The sequence below is a fragment of the Balaenoptera ricei genome, chromosome 3, assembly GCF_028023285.1.
Source record: "Balaenoptera ricei isolate mBalRic1 chromosome 3, mBalRic1.hap2, whole genome shotgun sequence".
Classification (NCBI taxonomy): Eukaryota; Metazoa; Chordata; class Mammalia; order Artiodactyla; family Balaenopteridae; genus Balaenoptera; species Balaenoptera ricei.
Window position 1 is genome coordinate 90356652 of NC_082641.1, and position 21195 is coordinate 90377846.

A 21195-nucleotide genomic window follows, 5' to 3' on the forward strand; every position below is an offset into this window, starting at 1 on the left:
ATCACTAACCCACGCCTGTGACAGAGATGTGAAATCTTCAGGCTGTTTGACTCTCTAGGTGTTCACACTACCTGAAAAGGGTTTGGTTATGCAGCGCTAAAGCGTCTGTACTAAGAAATACTTGACAGCTCTTTTGAACTTTGGCCTCTTGTAAACTAGGCTTCTGAGTGATTGATCAAAATGCATAGACAAACTGACTTTTGATCTCAGGTGCTACGAATACTTCAGCCAACTTCCAAGCTTTTATAGATTGGCTTTGGTTTTAAATTTCTTAAGATAACAAAAATATCTATTCTTGAACTTAACTTATTAAACTATTTTCAGACATAGACTAATTTTGCCCCCTTTAAACTGAGTAGATATGGTTATTTGGACGAGTATTAATGACTAGAGTCTGTTGTTAGTACCAAATTCATGATCAATGGGGGTTGGGGGGAGGGAGACTATTAATATTTTATGATTACATACTGAAATTGTATTAGTTTACTAAACCAGTTAATCACACAAAAGATTTTATTATCTCTGAGCAAGAAGGGTGAAGAAAATGAGTTTTATTATGGATTGTCTTTACTGAGTATCTGTTCATATTAAACCTTTCAAATTCCATTTACTTGAAACATTCTTTTAAAACCTAAGGTAATGCAAACCTGACAAAATATATTTAAATTCCTCAATCTCCTTTTTTAGTTACTCTTTGATTCTTCTCTCCATAAAGTAACTTTTGCCCAATTTAAGCTTCAGAAAACAAAGTCAAGGACAAAAATCAACCAACCCTTCCCAAATTACATAAACTGTGTGATCATTGTTGATTTTGAAACAAACTGAGTCGGGAGGCCTGGGTGCAGCCTGACTTCTGGTTTTGTTCTTGGTTTGGTATTTAACTTTAGTTTCTCTATTTGTGTTCTCTCCAGATTCTGAAAATAATAAGCAGTACAGTTTAAAGTCTCTCTCTTAACATCATTTAAGCTATTAAAAACACTGTGTTTTTATTTTCATTATTGTTCAGACATTACATTCAAAAGGTTTCTAGAAATATTAAATTAGAGGAAATTTTGTGCTTTCACAAGCTTTAAAAGCTTCAAAAGATCAGAGCAATTTCAGAGATTTCTGATGAAACATCATGCTTTGCCTTATATCAAGTTAAATAAATCCTTTCTATGGTGACCATAACTTAATGAAATGCCCTTTTAGGGCTATTTTATGATTTCTAAAAGATTATTTCGTTTGTAGAAAATAACATTTTTCTGGAGGAAAAGGTGGGAGAGGTGGGGATTAATTTTTCTTGTAGTGTAATCATCTTTCATTAAATTGAAGCTGTAAATGTTACCAGATATGCTGCTTTAGCTTTTATCGTTAACCTTGGATTAGAAGATAGAATATAATACAAGCAGAAACCCCTGTACCCCCTTGTGTTACAGTAATTTGTTATTTTACCATCACAAAAAATAGGTATCTTGCTGTGATGTTATGATCAGTAAGTGACATTCATGAGCTGTAGTTTCATTTGTCTTCAGAGTTGTAATTATTAGACTGGTGCTATTTTCTGACATAAACTGCTACTTTGAAGAATTAGGTTGCTATGGGTTACCAATGTATCATGTTCATTTTCACTGGCACAAGGTTCAGGTTCCAGATCTGTTAATATATACCTTCAAGGTTTTTTTTCCCCCTCAGGACTATGTTCTCCTAGACAGGTGTTTGTGAGTGAGTGAGTGAGTGTGTCTGTGTAAACCATGTTTCAACCCTTAGGAGAAATATCTTAAATGCAGTAAATACTTTTGCCTGTTTTCCACCAACACATTATGAAGGTACTGCATGTAATGGATCTTGCCAAAAGAAAGTACACAGTAGCCTGGGGGTAAAATGTAATGAACTGCCATCAAGAAGTATGGAAGAAAAGACTTTCCTTTGGCTGAAATGACTGATAATTTCCTTCCAAGGGCATATTTAGCTATCAAAGAGAGGTTGCTTTGTTTTTCTTCTGTTTTGAATATATAATCTAAATGGATTCATAACATGACCCTTGACTTTTAGAGAGTCAAAATGAACTGTATCCAGTTAAACATATAAGAGAATCACATTGGGAATTAGAGATCTGAATCCTTAGTTTTGCCTCTAAGCAAGCTAGAGTGACCTTGAGTTTGTGCTTTAACTTCTTAGGAGAGAAAGACTAGATGGTCAATTAGGTATCACCATCAAAGAATCTTAACAACACTTGTTTTCACATCAAGTTTCTTTGGTGCTTGACTCCTTGCTTCTAAATTCATCTTCTAAGGATGCTTGAATCTGGGCCCCTCATCCCTGGAGTCCTTCCACTTATAAACAAGGTCTCACAGCTTCGCTGAAGTTGTTTTTATTTCCATAGAAAGATTCATGAGGATATTAAAATGGTTTGTAATCAGTCTCTCATTTTTCCCAGGACTACGTTCCATATTTAGTTTGATTTAAGAGCAAAAAGCATTAAGTAAGTTATGGCTAGGCAGACTTAGGTAATTAAAACATTTTTGGAATATCATAATATGCAATTGACTGCTAAGGATTTTTTTCCTGTTAATTGGAACTTTTAAAAAATGAAATAAGTAGCTATGTGTCAAATCTGATTACTCCCTACAAGCATGAAAAGGAAGGTTATTTTAAGGGACTATAAGCACATTCTGGTTACACAAATTCAGAACTCGGAGGTTATCTTGGGGGCTGTTTGACAGCAGCTGCTGCGTTGAAGGCATAGCTTCTTAGCGGGAAATAGCATCATCTCCCACAAATATGTGTTGTACTAAACTCAGATGAAGGGAATAGGGATGGGAAACACAGGGAAGTGTGACGGTTAAGAGCTCCAACTCCAGAGTCAGCCCATGTACATTTCATTCCCAGCTCCCAAACCAGCTCTGCCACTTACCAGGTGTTTGACCTTGTGCAGGTTATTACCTACATGGTCTTGGTTTCATCATCCTGAAAATGATGACAATAATAGAGTCTTCCTCATAGGAGTGTTGGAGGATTAACTGAGTTAATGTACATAAAGCCTGACACATACTAAGTGTTGTATCTCCTTAAGAAGGATGTGCAGGCCTGAGAGAGTGGTCATTGGAGGGTTGAGGGATTTGGAGAAGATTTGATAAAGGAGGTGAGTTTTTGAGATGCTAGGTCTTAGAGAAATGTCACTTGAATGGGCAGAAAAGAGGAAAAGAATATCACAAAGTGTGAAGTGGTGTGGGTGAGATCAAATTTCCTTGTTCCTATAAGAATTTGAAGAATCGAAGTCCATTACATATTTGTAATTTGACATCTAGTTTTCCTTTATACATTTAAATATTTGCAAAGGGTTTTATTTTTGGTATACTGTAAATATTGACATTTTAAGATAAGCATATCCAATGGGTAGCAATTTGATACTAAACCATGCATTTTTAAAAAGCCTCAACAAACTCTTCTTAAACAGTCAAATTTCATATCATTATTTTCTCCTTGAACTCATGTTTCCATTCTACTTCCTCCACCAAATTTTATCTTAGTATAATACTTTATGCTTGAGAGTCTTATTATTGGTCAACTTTTTATTATTCTTCTGAAAGAAATATATATATGTGTGTTTTAAATAAATATATATATATATATGTTTTAAAATTCTGTCATCCTAAAACTCGAAGTATTAAATTTCTTCTGGATTGAGTTATAAAAATTGTTATAGTATATGATTGATCAAAATATATAATTGATCTATATATATTACCACTTTGATCATTTATTTTATAAACTTTAATAGAAACAGTTTTCTTAATGACATGAATTGTACCCTTTGTATCCTAAATGTTTATGCATTCATTGGTGAATGTTACTTATTGCTAGAAGAGATAGGTTTCAGCATCGATTTTATTCTTTCTGTTCTTATAAATGTAAGGCAAAGGAATGTTGCTAACATAAATAAGTAGGTGGAAATTGAAGTTTAGTTATGAGAATGCCATTTAATTCCTTGAACTCCTTCTGAGTTATATTCCATAAATCACAGTGATCTATTGCCAAACATTAATCAATTATTTTTAATGATCTACTGTCTGACAACTTTATTAGGTAACCTTCAATTTTGTTGAAAGCCAACAATTGGAAAACCATGTGTTTTGCAAAAATATTTGTTCCCTAGTTGTTGAAGTTCAATCAGACACCAATACCTCAGATTGTTTTTGTTCAGCACCCCCCTTGAGTTAGGGTGGGTGAGAGGCATGCTGCTGCCTTTTTTTCTTTCTTTCTTTCTTTTTTCTTTTTTCGGTTAAGCTGGGAGAAGGAATAGTGAAAGTGTGGTTTAAAAAAAAAAGAAAAGAAAAGGAAGGACCACATGCTTCCATGGCAGGTCTGTTTCAGTGGAATCTGAGCTTCCTATCTAAAAGCACCTTGGAATAGAGCATGTTTGCAAGAACAGGAAGTAGGCAACTCCAGGGTGACTGTCAGTGTGGAGCCAGGCAGACCACTGAGATTACCCCAGCAGCCTTCCTTCTCTGTCCTAGACCAGCCCAAGTCTGGACTGTGGGTCATGAGCTGTTTATTCACCTCCCAGGTTAGTTAGACCACGTCTGTTTTGAATTGAAAAGAATGTTACTGATGTAGGTGTTACGTTCCTCCGAAACAGGGCTTTAAAAAAACCTGTTGTTTTTTAAAATCAGTGTTTATTAGAAAAAAAAAAAAGACAGATTCCCAGTGTTGTTGTGTATGTTTCAATTATTAGGCCTTTTTCATATATATCATACTTAACTGGTAGAATCTTTAACCAGAATTTGCAATCTGTGTGATCAAAACGCTATACCTTTCTTATTATGCATTTACTTTTGTGTCATTGTGAGAATTATTGAAATGAAGAGCATAAAGTATGTAGACTAGTGCCTAGCTCATACGTTGATCGGTAAGCAGTGGTAGTTATTTATCTAGTGCTTTATAAATGAAACAGAGTGACGCATCATTATTTTCTTAAATTTGAGTCTTGGAATGAAATTTACTAAACTGTGTATTCCTGAAAGCAGATGTTAAAATTTTCACTTGTGGAGAAATAATCAATGTGAACATTTACAGGCCTGGAAATCAGCAGGTACCTCAGAGGATAAATTAGATCTTGTAATGGATGATAAGTTGAGTCAGTCAACATGGATAAAAAGGTCATCCGGTTGTGGGAATTACTACCATTTCTATTCTTGGTACTTTCAGATGGGAGTACACTTTTTTTTTTTTTAAATATAGTCATGATAATATTTGCTCTTTAGAAACATTATCTACATGTTGACCTACTAAATTTATCATTGTTGTGAGAATTGTCATTTAAGTGTATGTGTCAAACTAAGCAGTGTGTGTTAATTAATAATCATGTGTCAACTCCCAGTTAAGTTGGATAAGTTTACAAAAACAATGTCAGAAAGTAAATACACACTAGGAGAGTTATTCTTATATTTTTGATCATTTAAATACAAAACAAAATACTCCCAAAATTGAAGGGGAGATATTCAAAATTAGAAGCCCTGGTTTTTCATGACAGCTCTTATTGTCCTACTTCTGCTATGACATAAGGGCTCAGTCCCTCTCTCCGTTCAGACACAGATTTGAGGAAAAGGGATGAGGACAGCAGGTTGATAGCAAGGTTCCATTTTTGCCCCAGAGCACACATTTTAAGGACAGTCACTGAAGACCTTGCTTTAAATCTTGGGTGGGTTTTTTGAGGATTTATTTTATATTTGATTTCCTATCTATGTCACATTTCAGTTAGACTTTTGTTTGAAGGCTTAAACACCTCTCTTAGGGCTCTCACCATCAGTTTTCATTTTCCCAGGTGGGTGTGGGCCAGTTGCTGTTTTTCCATCTTGATCTGATAACTTGTCCTAAGCACACATTGAGTGCCACTAATAAGATATTGGATTCTTGCTGGAGTGAGAGAGGGGCTCTCTCTTGCTCTTTTCCCCAAGCTGCTGCCTCTCATTCTTATAACTACTTCAGTGTCGTAAGAGAGGCGTCCGATTTATATTCCTTGGAAAAGTATGCCTTGCATTTCAGAATTGTTAGAATAAGATGATCTAGGCAGGTGGAGAGGGCTGAATTAGGCTGGTCCAGATAGATTTTAGAATGATCTGACGTGAAGAGAGTAGATTGTGCAGAGGAGATATGCCTAGGATTCTCCAGAGGCCTTCAGTTGCTGCCCAGAGCCATGACCCCAGCCTTTCCATCTGCATGACTTAGTCATTAGACCATCCTGGATGTTTGCTCCACCTCTTCTTTCAGGCACAGGGGATGTGTTAGAGGCGCCCTCCAGTTTTTCTCTCCATACTCAAAGGAGTATGTTTCTTGGTTTCCTTAAGACCAGTGCTGAGCAACGGAGTCAAGAGGGTCTTGCCTTCCGACCCTGATCCCTTGCCTCCTTAGTTTCATTTTTCCCTGCCATCTTAGAAAATATTCTTTTTTAAAAATGCTTAAAATTATTTTTATGTATAAAATGCAAATTATATACATGTATGTGTGTGTGTGTATTTACACACATACTCTTTTGACAAAAATTTCACACATTATGGATATAACATAAAGTCTCTCTGGAATCTGTGTCTGGCCCCTATCCACTGCTCAAGAGAGGTAATACAGATATTTGCATGCTCTCTCTCTCTCTCTCTCTCTCTCTCTCTGTCTCACACACACACACATACCCCTACAGAAATGTATAGTATTATGTTTGTCTGTTTCAGCATAAAGTTTATCATACTGTGCAAACGCTCTGTTTGCTTTTCCCATCAGATCTTTCTCTGCCAGGACAGACAGTTGCCTCATTCTTTTCATTTGCTACACAGCATTCCATAGCATGGGTGTACCTGATTTTATTATTCATTTGCCTGTTGATGGACATCTAGCATGTTTCCCCATTTTTTTTTACTCTTGGCACCAGTGCACTGTAAACATGCTTGTGCTCGTGATTAGTGTTCATTTTAGGTAGATAAGAGAGGTAATTAGGGTATGTGTCTTTAATATTTAACATATATTACTTTATTGGCTTCTAAAGTGACTGTGACGTTTTAAAAGAGATTTTCGGATTGTTTTAAAGAAGTTTTGGGTTCTGGCAAGCCTTGTCCCTTAATTTTATTTCACTCAATTCAGTAACTCTTGCAGCTTATCAGATCCCAGATCAGTGCCCTCTCTCCTCGTTTGAAAATAATCTATAGCTCTCCTCTCTACTTAAGCATTCCTACAAAGCTTTTCCCAATCCTTGGTCCCAAAGTAATTTCAACATTTTCCAGTAGTTGATCTGCTATTGAGACATGATGGTTGAGAGGTTTAGTCCTGGTTCTGCCAGGCCTTGTGATCTGGGGCAGATAATTTCCTCCTAGGCTTAGGGTCAGGAATGATTATATGTAAAGCCTATAGTATGCGTATGGTACATAGTAAGCACTTGGTACTTGTTGGCTGTTGTCATTCCCCCATGCAGCTGAACCCTTCACTCACTTCTTGTGTACCTATTATGTGGTGGGAGCATAAAGATAAATAAGACATGGTCCCTATACCTGAGGAACTGACCTTCTAACATGCATGTGTTTGCTCAAAATGAAAGTGCTTACTCATCTTTCTATCTATTTGAACCTTATCTATAGCCCATCTGCTTTCTCCCCCGCCAGTTAACTTCTGCATCATGAGGGACAGCCTCTCACATCTTTACTCATTCTGTTTAACAGTGATTCAGCACTGACCACCTGCCCAAAACATTGTTAAAAACTGAAATATGAGATAGTGTGTAAGACAGTCTGTGTTTGTGAGCAGCTCATAGGCTCTAGGGAGGAAAAATTAAAGAGCTCCGGGGTTCTGAAACACTCGTTTGGCTTCTCTGTTATAGCTTTTCACCTGTGAACTGGCTAAATTTTACTTTTCATTGCCTATGTTAGTAAGGATAAACAATCTCCATCCTCTCTTCTCCAAGGGCACAGAGTGTGAGGTGCTAGCAAAAGGGCACTTAGTTCTCTGTTGAAACCTGGGAATGGCCCCACACCCGCTCCCCCTCCCCCGTGGACTACTCTTGTTAAGTAGGAGCTATTTTCTTTCCCAGGATTGAAGAAAAACTAGAAGGACTTAGAAAGCCCTGGCCATCTATGCTCAGGTAGAACCATTTTAGTAAAAGTATCTTTTGCTGCCACATCCTGCAAAGATCCAGCATATCACTGGGACCACTGGGTTTGTACCCCTGCTTCCTGGGGAGTTCTGCCCTCAGTCCCATGAGCTTCTTTGGGACTGACACATCTTAGGAATTCTTGACACAGAATAGGAAAAGTCAGCAGTCTTCTTTCTCCCTCACACATGTTCTTCTTTTAAAAATAATTATTTTTCTTTGAGAACTCAGGGATACCTCCTTGCTTTTATTACCATTACAGGTTTCATTTGGTTTGTTCACAATAAGTATATTAAGTCTGAACTTATTTTAAGTCTACCCTGGCACAGAATTTAAATTAATGTCTTGCTGAATTGTGAATGGACGTGAAGGCTCCTTTTAAAGGAGCTTTAAGCGTTTGTTGCCCCAACAGGATCTGAGCATAATACTGAGCTTGAGAAAGATGATTTTCTCAATGGAAATAATTTATCATTGCTAGAGATAATGTGAAATTACTAATTTTTTCTCGAAGCATGTTTTTTGTAAATGTTTTCCAGAGATACATACCTTGAAATTAATGATGGTCTCCTTTGTGAAGACTTTGTTTCATTTCATGTATTTTGTTGACCCCTGAGATAATAGTCCATCTAGAGAGGAGAAAACATAAAGCAGTACTAAAAACCCTATAAATGCTTTCAGTAAAGTAGAGTCACTAGCCATCTGCTGTTTTCCCTAATGCTGCATTAATACTAGCATCTCTAGTGCTACACTTTGGGTTTTGGGCATCTTTGGTTCATTTGTGGATGCTTGTCTTTTAAAATTTTATATACAATTCATTTGGTTTTAGAAAAATATTCTGGATAATGTAAGTATACTGGAAAGAAAGTCTGCATTTAAAGTAATGCATTTCCTAGTTCAAAGAACACACTATTGTTCTATCACCAGCATATGTGCTTGCTTTTTTTTCCACCCCCCCCAGACTTCCCAATAGTGGTGAAGAAGTTTGGATCAGCTATGTTGGCAGGTTCTTCTGGTAATTCTCAGAAGGAAATGTATGTATGCATTTAATTAGCAGAGGTTAGTGGTTCAGACTGTGGCTATAAAGCAGGAAAAAAAATGGCACTTCCTTCCCCCACCCATGGAGATCATGCTCATCATAGTAAGAAACTGAAGTTGGCTCTGGTTGAGGTTGTTGAGTTGGAAGGACAACATCTACCAGAAGAGAATTTCTGTGAGCATTCTGAAGATTATATTGATGGAAACTGCAGCCCATTTAGTATTGTTACCATATTATTATTTATGGTGTACGATTTCCGGTTGTACTTTTCACATAAACCTATAATGCCTGGGCCAGCTGCATTTACATTTTTTCCACAAATCCCACAGATCCAAACTTCCTTTCTATTTGCTGTCTAGACTCTGGGGATTCTTCTTGGCTCCTGGAAGAAGTCTTCCTCACTCTCTTTCTCCCCTCCCTGCTTTTCTGTACACAGCCCTCTTTCTCTAAAGAGTACGCTGGTTATCAGCAGAGTGACAGATTGTGTGTGAGAAGGGGGAGAGGTGGGTCATGAATAACAACGGTGGTTAAGTGTCCAGGGTTCTTGGAACCTCCAAAAACTTCAGCTGTATGAAATAAGATATGGCCAATCTTTCTTCTTTGACCACTTTCCTAATCTTTCTCTTTCTTAGAGGATTCTACAGTATCTTTTATATCCACTCAATCTGTATTAAGAGTGTTGGGTTTCTTCATAACTCCTCTCTCCAGCTCTGAAATAGACCCAAGGGCTCACTGAGGACCTGAAGATATAGTTAGGGTAGCATGACAGATAGAAATTAGTAAATACTTTAGGCTTATCCAAAAAAATAGAAATGTTCGATACATCTGGGACTTTTTCAAGCTCTCCTCTGCTTTATATAGCAAAGGGCAAAATGAATCGCTCCATAACAAGGGATCCTAAGAGACACCAAACTCAATTTAAATTGATTTAAGTTCTGGAGAGCTCTCCAGTTTATACTCCACAAATACTAATATGGTAATACCAGTTTTAGCCATAAATCATTGCATTGGAACTCCTGTCTCTTTTCCTGGCTATAGATCATGGGCAGTAATACACTGTCTCTTGAACCACCAGGGTGTAAATTTCACTGCTCATAATTTCCAGTGTGTGAGGAGAGCCTGGTGAAGAAGTAGGCTTGAATGGCTCTGTTGGGGAGTGGCAGTGCACATGAGTGGTGGATTGGCCTGTAGTGTGGCTGACCTTTTCTCATTTAATGTCCTCTTTCCCCTCTGGAACTCATTGCAGAATCATTTGCATGTTATATTTCATCTACATTTGTCTCATTGTAGCCTCTTCATCCTTCTGTTGAGTTATATATGCCCCTGAATAAATGTTTTCTATTGTCTGATTAAAAAAAAGGTGAATTGTGACACCATTTAGCATATGAGAGATAGTAAAGATAGGAAGTAAGAAACAGGAAAATACCTGTAACATTAGAAAGAGTTCTGTATAGTATATGTAAGAAAAGCGGGGCAATTATTTTTTATTAATGTATATATTCTTTTAACTTTAGGAATAGAAGGACAGTCTGTGGAAATTTCCAATATTGTGGACATCCGAAAAGAACATAACCGTGAGATTGCAATGAGAATTTCTTCTAGCATCAACAACCAAAATAGATTTTATACTGACCTAAATGGATACCAGGTAATTTCCCTTTAAAATGTTTAAGTAATGGTTATAGCATGTAACTTTTATATGTGATGATGGGCCAGTTAATTTTGGATCCTTTGAAAAAATATGCTTAAGGTTGCAAATTATTTCTAAAATAAAACTGAATTTTAACAGACACTTTTAGGTTCTGTATTCAACCATATTTTCAAGGTTAGAACAAATATTTGCAAGACTATTTTGTGAAATGTCTATTTGTAAGGATTTATTTTTTCAAAGGAAGATTTAGTGACCATTACGCATGTTAAATACCTTGATGCTAAAATGTATATGAATTTATCTAATAGAAAGGAAATATTAATTAGGGACTGATGGAGTATATCTTTTTTTTTTCCTCATAAGGAATTGGTCTATGTATATTTAGTTTATTCCACATATGTTTTTAAATGTATGATTTAATACTGGGCTCTTTTAAATTTCAGGAAAACTCTTCTCTCTACTGATGTATATGTGTGTATACATATATACACACACATATATGTGTACATAGACATAGATATACAAATAAATACATCAGTTTAGAAATGTGAGTAGGTGTGTATTTAGTCAAAATTTTCATGAAATAGTTTGAAATAGTAATGGGAAAATTGATTCATAAAAATTTTTAAGATTGTCATTTCTCTAATTTACTAGAGCTCTTTTGATTGTTACCTAAATCTCTGTATTCAGAGTGTATGTGTGTAACAACATATCTTTGAAATAATACTATTAGAAACATGAGCATGTTTTTGAAGCATTAGCATTTTAGAAATTTCTGGCTACGAATAGAAATAATTTCACAAATGCTGTTACTTTGATTTTCAACTGGAATGAGTGGAAGGGATTGTGATAATTTTCTCTTCTACAATTTCCTGCAAAAGTTAAATTTAAACCTTTTCAGAGCATAAAAATTACAGCATACATTTTGAATTAACATGTTAATTCTACTACAGCTGTTTGGTTTTCAAATGAAGCCCTGGCTTTATGGTGATTCATTTTCCATGTGTACAAAAGAAAGGCTTTTCTTAAAGTCTTACAGAAGCAGTAATATGTATGTGTGGGTGTATACATGAATGAAAAACCTTAGTAAAAATGAATAAAAATGTGAATTTTCTTTACAAGGTTCGAACATTTTAATAAATAGGAAAATATTATTTTTAAGTCTATAGCCTGTTTCTTCTTTTTTAGAATAGGTCATTTCTTAAGCTTTGAAAAGAGTAGTTACTTGGGCCAAACTAGAAATCTAGACCCGCAAGTGGAGAGTGAGGGTAACAGCTACACAATTGTGACAGTTTTAAATGTCCTTTTTTAAAGTATACAACTAAATGGAGTAGGAAGATCAGGACTGGAGATTTCTTTCTAACTAGCTTCCCTTCCTTCCTTCCTTTTTTATTTTTTTTTAACATTTTACAGTTGTTTTTTCCACCAGTTTGTTAATTTCCTAGGGCTGTGATACAAACTGCCACAAACTGGGTGGCTTAAAACAACAAAAATTTATTCTCTCACAGTTTTGGACATTAGGAGTCCAGAATCAAGATGTAGGCAGGGCCCCACTCCCTCCATCAGCTCTAGGGAAGTGTAACCTTGCATTTTCTAGCTTCTGGTGGTTGCAGACAATCCTTGGTACTCCTTGCCTTGTAGACATATCACTCCAATCTCTGCCTGTGCTGTCACATGGTCTCCTTGTGCCTCTGAATGTCTCTCTCTGTGTCCAAATTCCCCATTTCTTGTAAGGACACCATTCTTTAGATTATTGCTCACCCTAATCCAGTATAACTTGATTTTATCTGCAGAGACCATATTTCAAAGTAAAATCACATTCACAGGTTCTGGGCGAACATGAATTTGGGGGGACACTATTCAGAACCAGTAAGTTGAACGACCTACTGCAGGGTTGTTGTGACGATTAAAGATCTTATTTGTGAAATTCTCAATACTGTGCCTGGCATTAATGGTTACTCAGTACATGTTAACTATTATGTTTATGTTGAACTTCTCCTTTTCTGAGTTTCATGTCAAACTTTCATGAGTTTAAAAGAAGAGATGGCATTTTTATGTGGTATAAGATTTCTGATAACAGAGTCTCTGTTTGATGTCTCCTCCTGAGGTTTGAGTGAGTCTCCTTGACCCAGATCAGCTTAGTGCATTGTCAGTCTCTCAAGTATAAAATTAGAGTTGTATTTCATGCATTCAGATACTAGACCAAGAAAAATTGGAATTTGGAACTATCTACATTGAAACTAAACAAGAAGAGTAAGCCTTGAATAGTTTTTAAATATAAATATGCATTTGATTGTTATAACATAGTATGTTAGAGGATTTGGTGAGGAGATGTGTGGTATTTATTAAAACTGATTCAAGAATCATAAGAGATATTTCTTGAAAGGGGATAGAGAGCTATTATGCTTAGCCTTCATTACAAAAGCAGTATGTTAGATGTAAATGAGAAATGAATCCTTAATACCTTTATAATTTGTTTTATGCAAATATTGGAGAGCTAGAAGACTTGTTAAGGATTTTTATTCTGAATTTAAATAATAATGCCTATTTTAAAAATCTGGACAAGTCCTACCTTTCTCACTTAAAAATTGTTTTCTAAGATGCTCATGATTTTTCTTCATATTGTTTTGAAGAATGTTTTCATTACTAAGTTAGCTGTTCTATTGGACAAGAAAGGTGCTGTACCTTTTTCTGTTTGGAAGAAAAACCATCTGTAGTCGATAGTAATTTTTTTTAAGTACACGTGTAAATATCACTTGATTTTTTTTTCCTTAACGAGAACTGTTTGGTCTTACAGATTCAACCTAGAATGACACTGAGCAAATTGCCTCTTCAGGCGAACGTTTATCCGATGACTACAATGGCATATGTCCAGGATGCTGAGTATCGCTTGACCCTGCTCTCTGCTCAGTCTTTAGGTGTTTCGAGTTTGAAAAGTGGTGTGTTGTTTAGATTCTTTTTTGCTCTTATAAGTTTCACTCCCCAGTGTATAATCTTTCTGTTGGTCATATGTATTAATTGTCATACCCAGTCACAAGCTTTCTTCTTTTGAGAACCAGACTGTTAGTTAATTTTGAGCTTTGTGAGACCAACATAAAATAATAAATTTCCTTAATCTTCAGATGAAAAAAGAGGAACCTAAAAGTCCATGAAACTGATTATTTTTAAAGATAATTTACTTCTCCTGATGACTCATTGTTTGCAGAAGTCTGTCATTATTGTGACTGATTGGGAATGGAAATTCAGACTCAAATTAAACTAAGTTTAGGTAGAGTTCAGATAACTTAACCAAGTTTGCAAAGGTGGAAAGTTACAGTTCAAACTTAGGTCCTTCTCTGAATTCCATCCTTCTAGGACACTACCACCTGAAAAGAAGAAAGGGAGTAAAGATGATACAGCTATGGGGATAAAGAGGTGACAGACATGACTCTACAGATTCCAAAAGAGAGAATGAAATGGAGAGAAAGAGAAAATAGATAGTAGACGCTGATTGATTTTTTTTAAGAACTTTCTATTGGGAGACTTTGTCCCTCATAATACATATTTTTAATTATCATATACATGTCAATTGCTCTTCTTTCCTTACATACTAAGAGTTGCTAAGACAAGCATGTTACGGAGCCAGGCAGATAATAAATGTGTACAGCTGCCTGGCATATTCATTTTATATTGGGCATATGCATACAAACCCACTATTTATGTTAGGTATATACATGCATTCTGTACTTCCACACACAGAAAACCTTACTACTTATCATTTTTCTTTGTAGCCTCCAGTAGACAATATCATGAGATCATGTCATGAAGACATGACTACAGTTATAAAATTAATAATGGCCTCATGTCGGGGCTCCAGTGGGGAGTGCTGGGATTTGAGTGAATTGCGGAGCACATCCCCCCGTACAGTGGGGTGGCCACTGCTTGGTGTCAGCTACTTGTCGCCATGGGGAAAGGGGCCCAGTGTTGCCAAATTTTTCAGTTTTTGAAGAAAAGCCCAGAAGTCTGGAATTTTATGAGAAGTTGCCCATTCTGTAACTTGTGACATAATTTTTTAAAAATCAGAACATAAAGCCTCTTTGTGTCAGAGATGACTCCTGAGCTACCCATTTTTAAACACTGCCTTAAATTCTCAAAATTGGGCTCTACTTAAATAGGGCACTAGACCTTAGGATTCAAGCAGTCATGAACCAAACAGTATTATCTCACTTCCCTGATCAAGAGAGCTATGGACATAAAAACAATTTGAGTACAGGCCAGGAAGTTACTAAGTGTCACATAGTATATGGGCTAACATTTGGAGGCAGAGAGAAGAGTTAGAAATGACCAAGAGATTGATATACTAATTTGAGTGTGAAGAGATCAAATTCTAGATAGGCATGGGGACAGTTAGCCCCAGTGCCTGAAGAGCATGTTCTGGACAATTGTCTTATGACATATGGAGAAAACAGCAATGAAAATTCTAACCAGCACTGGTAATTTTATGTACTGGATACCTAAACTGAGAAGATAGAAACTAAACAGAGTTGGTTTGACTATGTAAGCATAATAGTTATTAAAATCCTTTACATAGTTCCCTTTTATGCCAAATGATTGCTCAATACAGTAGCAAATATGAATGAATGGATGGATGAATATATATATTTAAACACATATAACTTTAGTGGGTTTTGGGGGAGTATAATCTTAAGCATATAAATATGTCTCTGGGTGATTTTTTTTCAGTTTTTTTTAGTTTGTAATTTCATAACCTAACCATTAGCTTACAACTTAAACTAAAGGAGTTGTAGAATTATTGCATAGCAAATAAAGGAACCAAATATGACAACTTTTTGGGCTATAGGAGAAAAAGACACACTAACACAGTATCAGAGAGGGAAGGGGGTACGTGGTGGGTGTCTCCAAATTCATGGGCTTCAGAGAATCACAGCACATCAAGTAACCTAAGATTTTACTTCAAATCCTTTTTAGATTCTGTCCTTCTGTATTTGTCTTATTACTCCATGCGTGATGTACATTTTTTAATGAACCTCATAAACATTTTTAAATTCTAAATGCAGCCACTAAATTTTTGGAGGATTTAATTTATTGTTTCTATTAAATTTTTATAAGTTTCACTTTAATTTTGATCTCTTCTGTCCCATTTTTAAATTTCTTATTAGATTTTACTAGAAGTTGATAAAGAAAAGGAGAAATACAATCCTGTTTTATGAGTTTATACTAGCTGCTTTGAGCCATTATCGAGAGGAAGCCCATGGTACTGTGGGTTGTATAGGTCTGTCTCCCTGACTGGAGGAAAAACTTCAATCGAGACCCTGCCTTGTATTATGAGGTTCTCAATGAATAACCCTGGCCTGTTTGTTTGTTTGGTAGGTCAGATTGAAGTTATCATGGATCGAAGACTCATGCAAGATGATAATCGTGGCCTTGAGCAAGGTGTCCATGATAACAAGATAACAGCTAATTTATTTCGAATACTACTAGAAAAAAGAAGTGTCATGAATATGGTAGGAAGAAAGCTCTCATGTTCTGATGTTGTTTGTTCTTTGCCATCCAAAATTATGACTTTATACTTTTTTATTTTTTGCATTTTCCAATATTGAGATATTTTTGTAATAGACTTAGCCTCTATTCACAAAAAAGAGAACTTCAGTTATATATATCGTGTAAGATTTACATTCAGGCCATTTTATTTTTTAGTTTTGCTTATTGTGTAGATATAAAATAATGTTAAGGAATCAGCTTGGGTGAAATTTCCTGAAATTACTTTGAAAGAAATAAGCATTGAGTTTAAAGGATAGAGCTTAGTCATGTACTTAGGAGATTGTTTGATTAATAAAATTTATTTGAAACCTTAGTATACTCATTCTAGTCTTAGACTCATCTGTTGAAAGTAGATTTCCTTGTCTGCTTTCTTGTTCAGTTTTCATTACTCAAAGCAAAAATCCAGCATTCCATGTAAAAGAGTCTGGCAAAAGCTTGGTCGGACATGAGCCAACCTGACAGTGTACTCCTTCAGGTGGCAGAAAAGTTATCTCAGAGCCCACCATAGACTGCTGACTACCCACCTCAGATGGCCCTGGACATGGCCCTTTTTCACTTACTCTGCTTTTCATCTTTCTACACTGACCGTTTCAAATCTTTTCTACTCTTTTCAGCCAGTGGCCTCACCATCCACTCTGTAGAGAGAACAGCCATTCATAGGGCTCTCTGTTCTAGATACCAAGCATCTACTCCCACCGTGTCCTTCTTCCCTTGTGTTACCTTCCTTTCCTCATAGCCCAGTCCCTCCAGTGTCCTTGGAACTGACCCCAGTCTCCCTCCTGAGGATCCTTTTGTTGATCATCCTCCCTCCTTCCCTGTCCCTGCTCCTCATAGCCTTTCAGTTGGCTTTTAAATGCTCTTCGTTTTCTTTCATGAAAAACAAAAACAAAAAACAGCCCTCACTCAGACTCTCATTTCCGTTTCCCCTACACTATCTCCTCTACCCCACTGAGCCAGAGCTGATGAGGTGAGTTTGTGTCCTCATCTCTGTCTCACACTCAGTTCATTTCAGTCTGGTTTGAGCCCCCATCATACGCTCTTGCCAGTGTCACTAGATCCAGTGGATGTTTTCGGTCATCATCTTACTTCACCTTTCAACAGCATGTGACACACTGACCATTGTCATATCCTCAAACACTGCCTAGCGAGGGCTTCCATGGTGCCCTACTTACTTGGTTTTCCTCCTGCTTCTGGGGTAGTTCTTTCTCTGTCTCTCTCATAGCTCTTTATTCATCCATTAAATATTAGAGCCCTCAAGGCTCGGCCCCAGGCCTTTTCCTTTTCTCATTTTGTACGTTCTTCCTCTGCATCAATTGGAACCCACAAATACAAGCCCTCAGCTTCGGTTTCACCTCTCACCTCCAGACCCATCTATCTGGTTGCTTCCTGGCATTTCTTTCTACATTTTTAAGGGCATCTCAAGCTCAACATATCCAATATCATTCTTGTGATCTCCCCCCCACACCTGGCCCTTTTCCAGTGTTCCCTCTCTTGATAACTAGCACCACCTTCCATCCAGTCCAGACGCCTAGGAGTCATCTCTGATAGACACTTCTCCTTTGCTTGCTTTCTTCTCACAGCAGAGTCATCACCAGTGCTTGGCTATCTCATCGCCTAAATATTTCAAATCTATGAACTTGATTACTTCAGCGTCTCTAATCTAAACTAGCATCATGTGTTTCCTGGAGGTAGCCTATACACATCCACTCTTGTCTCTTTTTTCTGCCATATCTGTTTTTAACCCAGGAAGCAGTGTTTTTTGTTTTTTCAAAATGAAATCTGTCTTCCTTGTGCCCTGCTTAACCCCACTATGTCTTCTCATTGCTCTCAGTATAAAAGCCAAATCCTTACCATAGCCCACAGATCTCCTCGTGGTATGGGCCCTGCCTGTCCCCCATCCTCATCTACATGGCTTTCCCTGTTTCTGCTCTGGGCCAGCTGGTTTTTCTTTCAGTCATAAGTACTTCCCATGCACCCAGCCCTCACAGCACCTTTGCATACGCCTTTCAATCTCTCTGCCCAGCGACTCTTAGTAATAGTTCAGATCAGAGCCTATTTCATCAACTGCTTCGGCTTGACCAGGTCAAATCCCCTTCTGCGCTCCCTCAGAACCATGCATCGCTCCTTTGTGTTTGTGTGATTATGTTGTCATTGTTTTTCTCCTCTTTTGGACCGTAAACTCACTGGGAGTAGGGGTTATGTCTCTATCTGCTTCTAGGATTATTCCTAGCAGAGCAAGCACCCAGTGTATGTTCTGTGAATGAATACACAAATGCACAAATGAATGAGCTGTGATAGCACATTGCACCACTGTATTTATCGCAATTACTGCTTACTACCTTGTCACCATATGCATGTTCTATTCCCCCTACTAGATTCTAGGGACTTGTCTACTTTATTTGCATTTGCCCCACAGGGCCTCCTTGCCTGTGGTAGGCATTCTATAAATAAAATACTAGTTGACTGAATGAAATGGCAACAGCTAATTAAGGCAAAGAATTCTCCCAGTATTTAGAATCTTTTAGGAAAAGATTTTAATATCCATTTTAGATGTCAAGATTTATACCAGTTCTTGAAACTCGTGGTTTAAATCAATTACTGACAAGATAGCTTAGTTTTAGGATTAAAACTTTATATAAAAATCATTGTCTGAGTGCTGGCAGCTACTATCTTTTGCTCCTCCTGAAATGTTTCTGGCTTTGACGATTTTTCTCTCTATAGACACTAATTTACAAAACTTCTGTTAACTATGGCAATAAAAATGTTCATGTCAGATCTATAAAGCTTTCACTTAGAAGTTAAATAATTTGTTTACTCTCATTCAGAACTCTTTGGGTAGTAATTGATTTAAATTTGATTCAAAGTTTTTATAATCCTGTGTTGGTTAAATTTTTCTTTTGCTCAACTATAGATTCTTGGGCTTAAATCAATAGTTTCTTTTAAATAAGAAATGAACTAGAGAAGAGAAAATACATTTTAATTTCTAGTGAAATTGATTAAAAAGACATTGATTAAGAAATGTTAATATGTCATCATGTAACTTAAATTTTCTAGAAAGTGTCTATTTTCAACTCAGACTTATGACTAAAATATCAATGGTAGAAACTGAGGTGGGGAGACACTCCCTGGAAGGGAACGCATTTTAGTGGGAAGCTTTGAGCCTCATGGGAATAATCCTGGATGACTAAATGAAAGCGTCCTGTTCTTGAGTGTTCTGCAGAGAGGCAGGGAGAACAAGACTGGAATGATAAATAATCGCTGGGAGAGGTATAAATGCCCAGTGGAGCACTGTGGCTGTGTGAGGTTGACTGTCATCCATGGGAATAATGCTCAAGGCTCAGCAGAAGTGGAAAATAGGAACTGTCTTATCAGCATTACTCTTCAGGGTTTGTTTCTTTGACCCTTACTTCCTACCCCCTTCCTGCTGGCGACTAGTATAATAGTAAAGGGGGCATTGAACTAGGAAGTGTTCGTGTGTTACAACTGGGTCATTTTACCTCTGGATACCAGTTCATATACATATAAGGAGAGGAAGTTGGAGAGATCAGGTAAAAACTCAAATGCTGACAGGGCTCAGGGAAGTGATGGCATGAGGGAGGTTGGTCAGGTTTGAGGGCAAATGCTTACGTTAGGTGACCAGAGGGTCTGTGGTGAACGTGAGGATGGACACATCCCACTTAGGAGCCACAACTCAGCCCTAGATGGTGTTTCCACATGAGAATGTGGGGACCCAGTGTGACTTCATTTTCCAGTGTTTGCGGTAAAAAACCCAGTTATCTGTTTGGGGGAGTTTTTGTTATTATTGTTGTTTTGATTATTTTAATGTGAAATCTCTTGGATTTTTTTCTTTTTTTGAGAGGTGGCTGAAAAACAAACAACTTTTTAATACCATACAGAGCTACCAAAACATGTCTAATAGGCCAGCTTGGCCCATATACTACTAGGCTTCAGCTCTGCGCTAAATGATATTTATCTCTAAATCTTACAGGTCTACATATTTTCATTCATTCTCTCTCCTTCTCCCTCTTTGTCTTTTTACCCCATCCTTCCCCCTACAGTAATTTTCTCTCTTTCATTTATATTGCATTGCTTGTTAATGTAATAATTAATAAATTAGTTAATCATCAACAAACATTTATCAAGTTCTCACCATGTGTCAGGTCATTCTGAATAAACAAAGGTGACTTAAAAAATGATCTTTTTCTTAATAATTTAGCAGGTTTTGATGCAGACGAAATGGAAACCTGTGATGTTTAGGAATAAGAGAACTCAATTGGGCTTAATGAAGGGCACGAAGGAGCCTGGCAAGAGGTTCTGACTTATGAAATAAGGGCTGAAACCCAATAGAGAAGATCTCAACTTGATGTGGTTTGGATCAGAATGTGCTAGAAACTCTTTTTAATGTTGAACAGGATGCAGGGAGAAAACCAGACCTGTACAGTCTGAAACCTTCCAACCTACAAGAAACCAAATAACATTTAGAGTAGTATATTAGTTACTATAAGGCTGGGAAATTCATTTATAGCTTAAACGAACATGTAAAATTTCCTATAGCAAATATGTTTTATAAACTTTGGGTTTATCATCAGGTTAAAAGATTAGTGATAGCTCCACAGTTAAATATCTTGCTAGCCCCTTACTGCTATAAATATGTTCAGAAAGTGTGTGAATGATGGCGCTCTCCCTGAGACTTTGCCACTCCCAACTTGGTCAGCGTCCAGCAGTGTTACTTGTTCAAGGAGCTCTTCTGACACCGAACCACAACTCTTATATAAACTGCTCTTCTTTATCTTGCTTAGGAGACAATAAATAGCACAGTTCTTGAATGCTCAAAGTGCTTACATTCATGACATT

At 36.9% G+C, this 21195-nt stretch overlaps 1 protein-coding gene across 1 annotated transcript in view; it reads left to right on the plus strand.

Annotated features, from left to right (window-relative positions):
* The window catches only part of MAN2A1 (mannosidase alpha class 2A member 1), a 159373-nt gene that overhangs the window by 123576 nt on the left and 14602 nt on the right, over positions 1-21195 (plus strand). The window contains exons 17-19 of the mRNA XM_059916869.1: positions 10664-10797; positions 13598-13739; positions 16171-16304. Of these exons, the coding sequence (XP_059772852.1) occupies positions 10664-10797; positions 13598-13739; positions 16171-16304 (410 nt within the window). The remainder of the gene's footprint in view (positions 1-10663; positions 10798-13597; positions 13740-16170; positions 16305-21195) is intronic.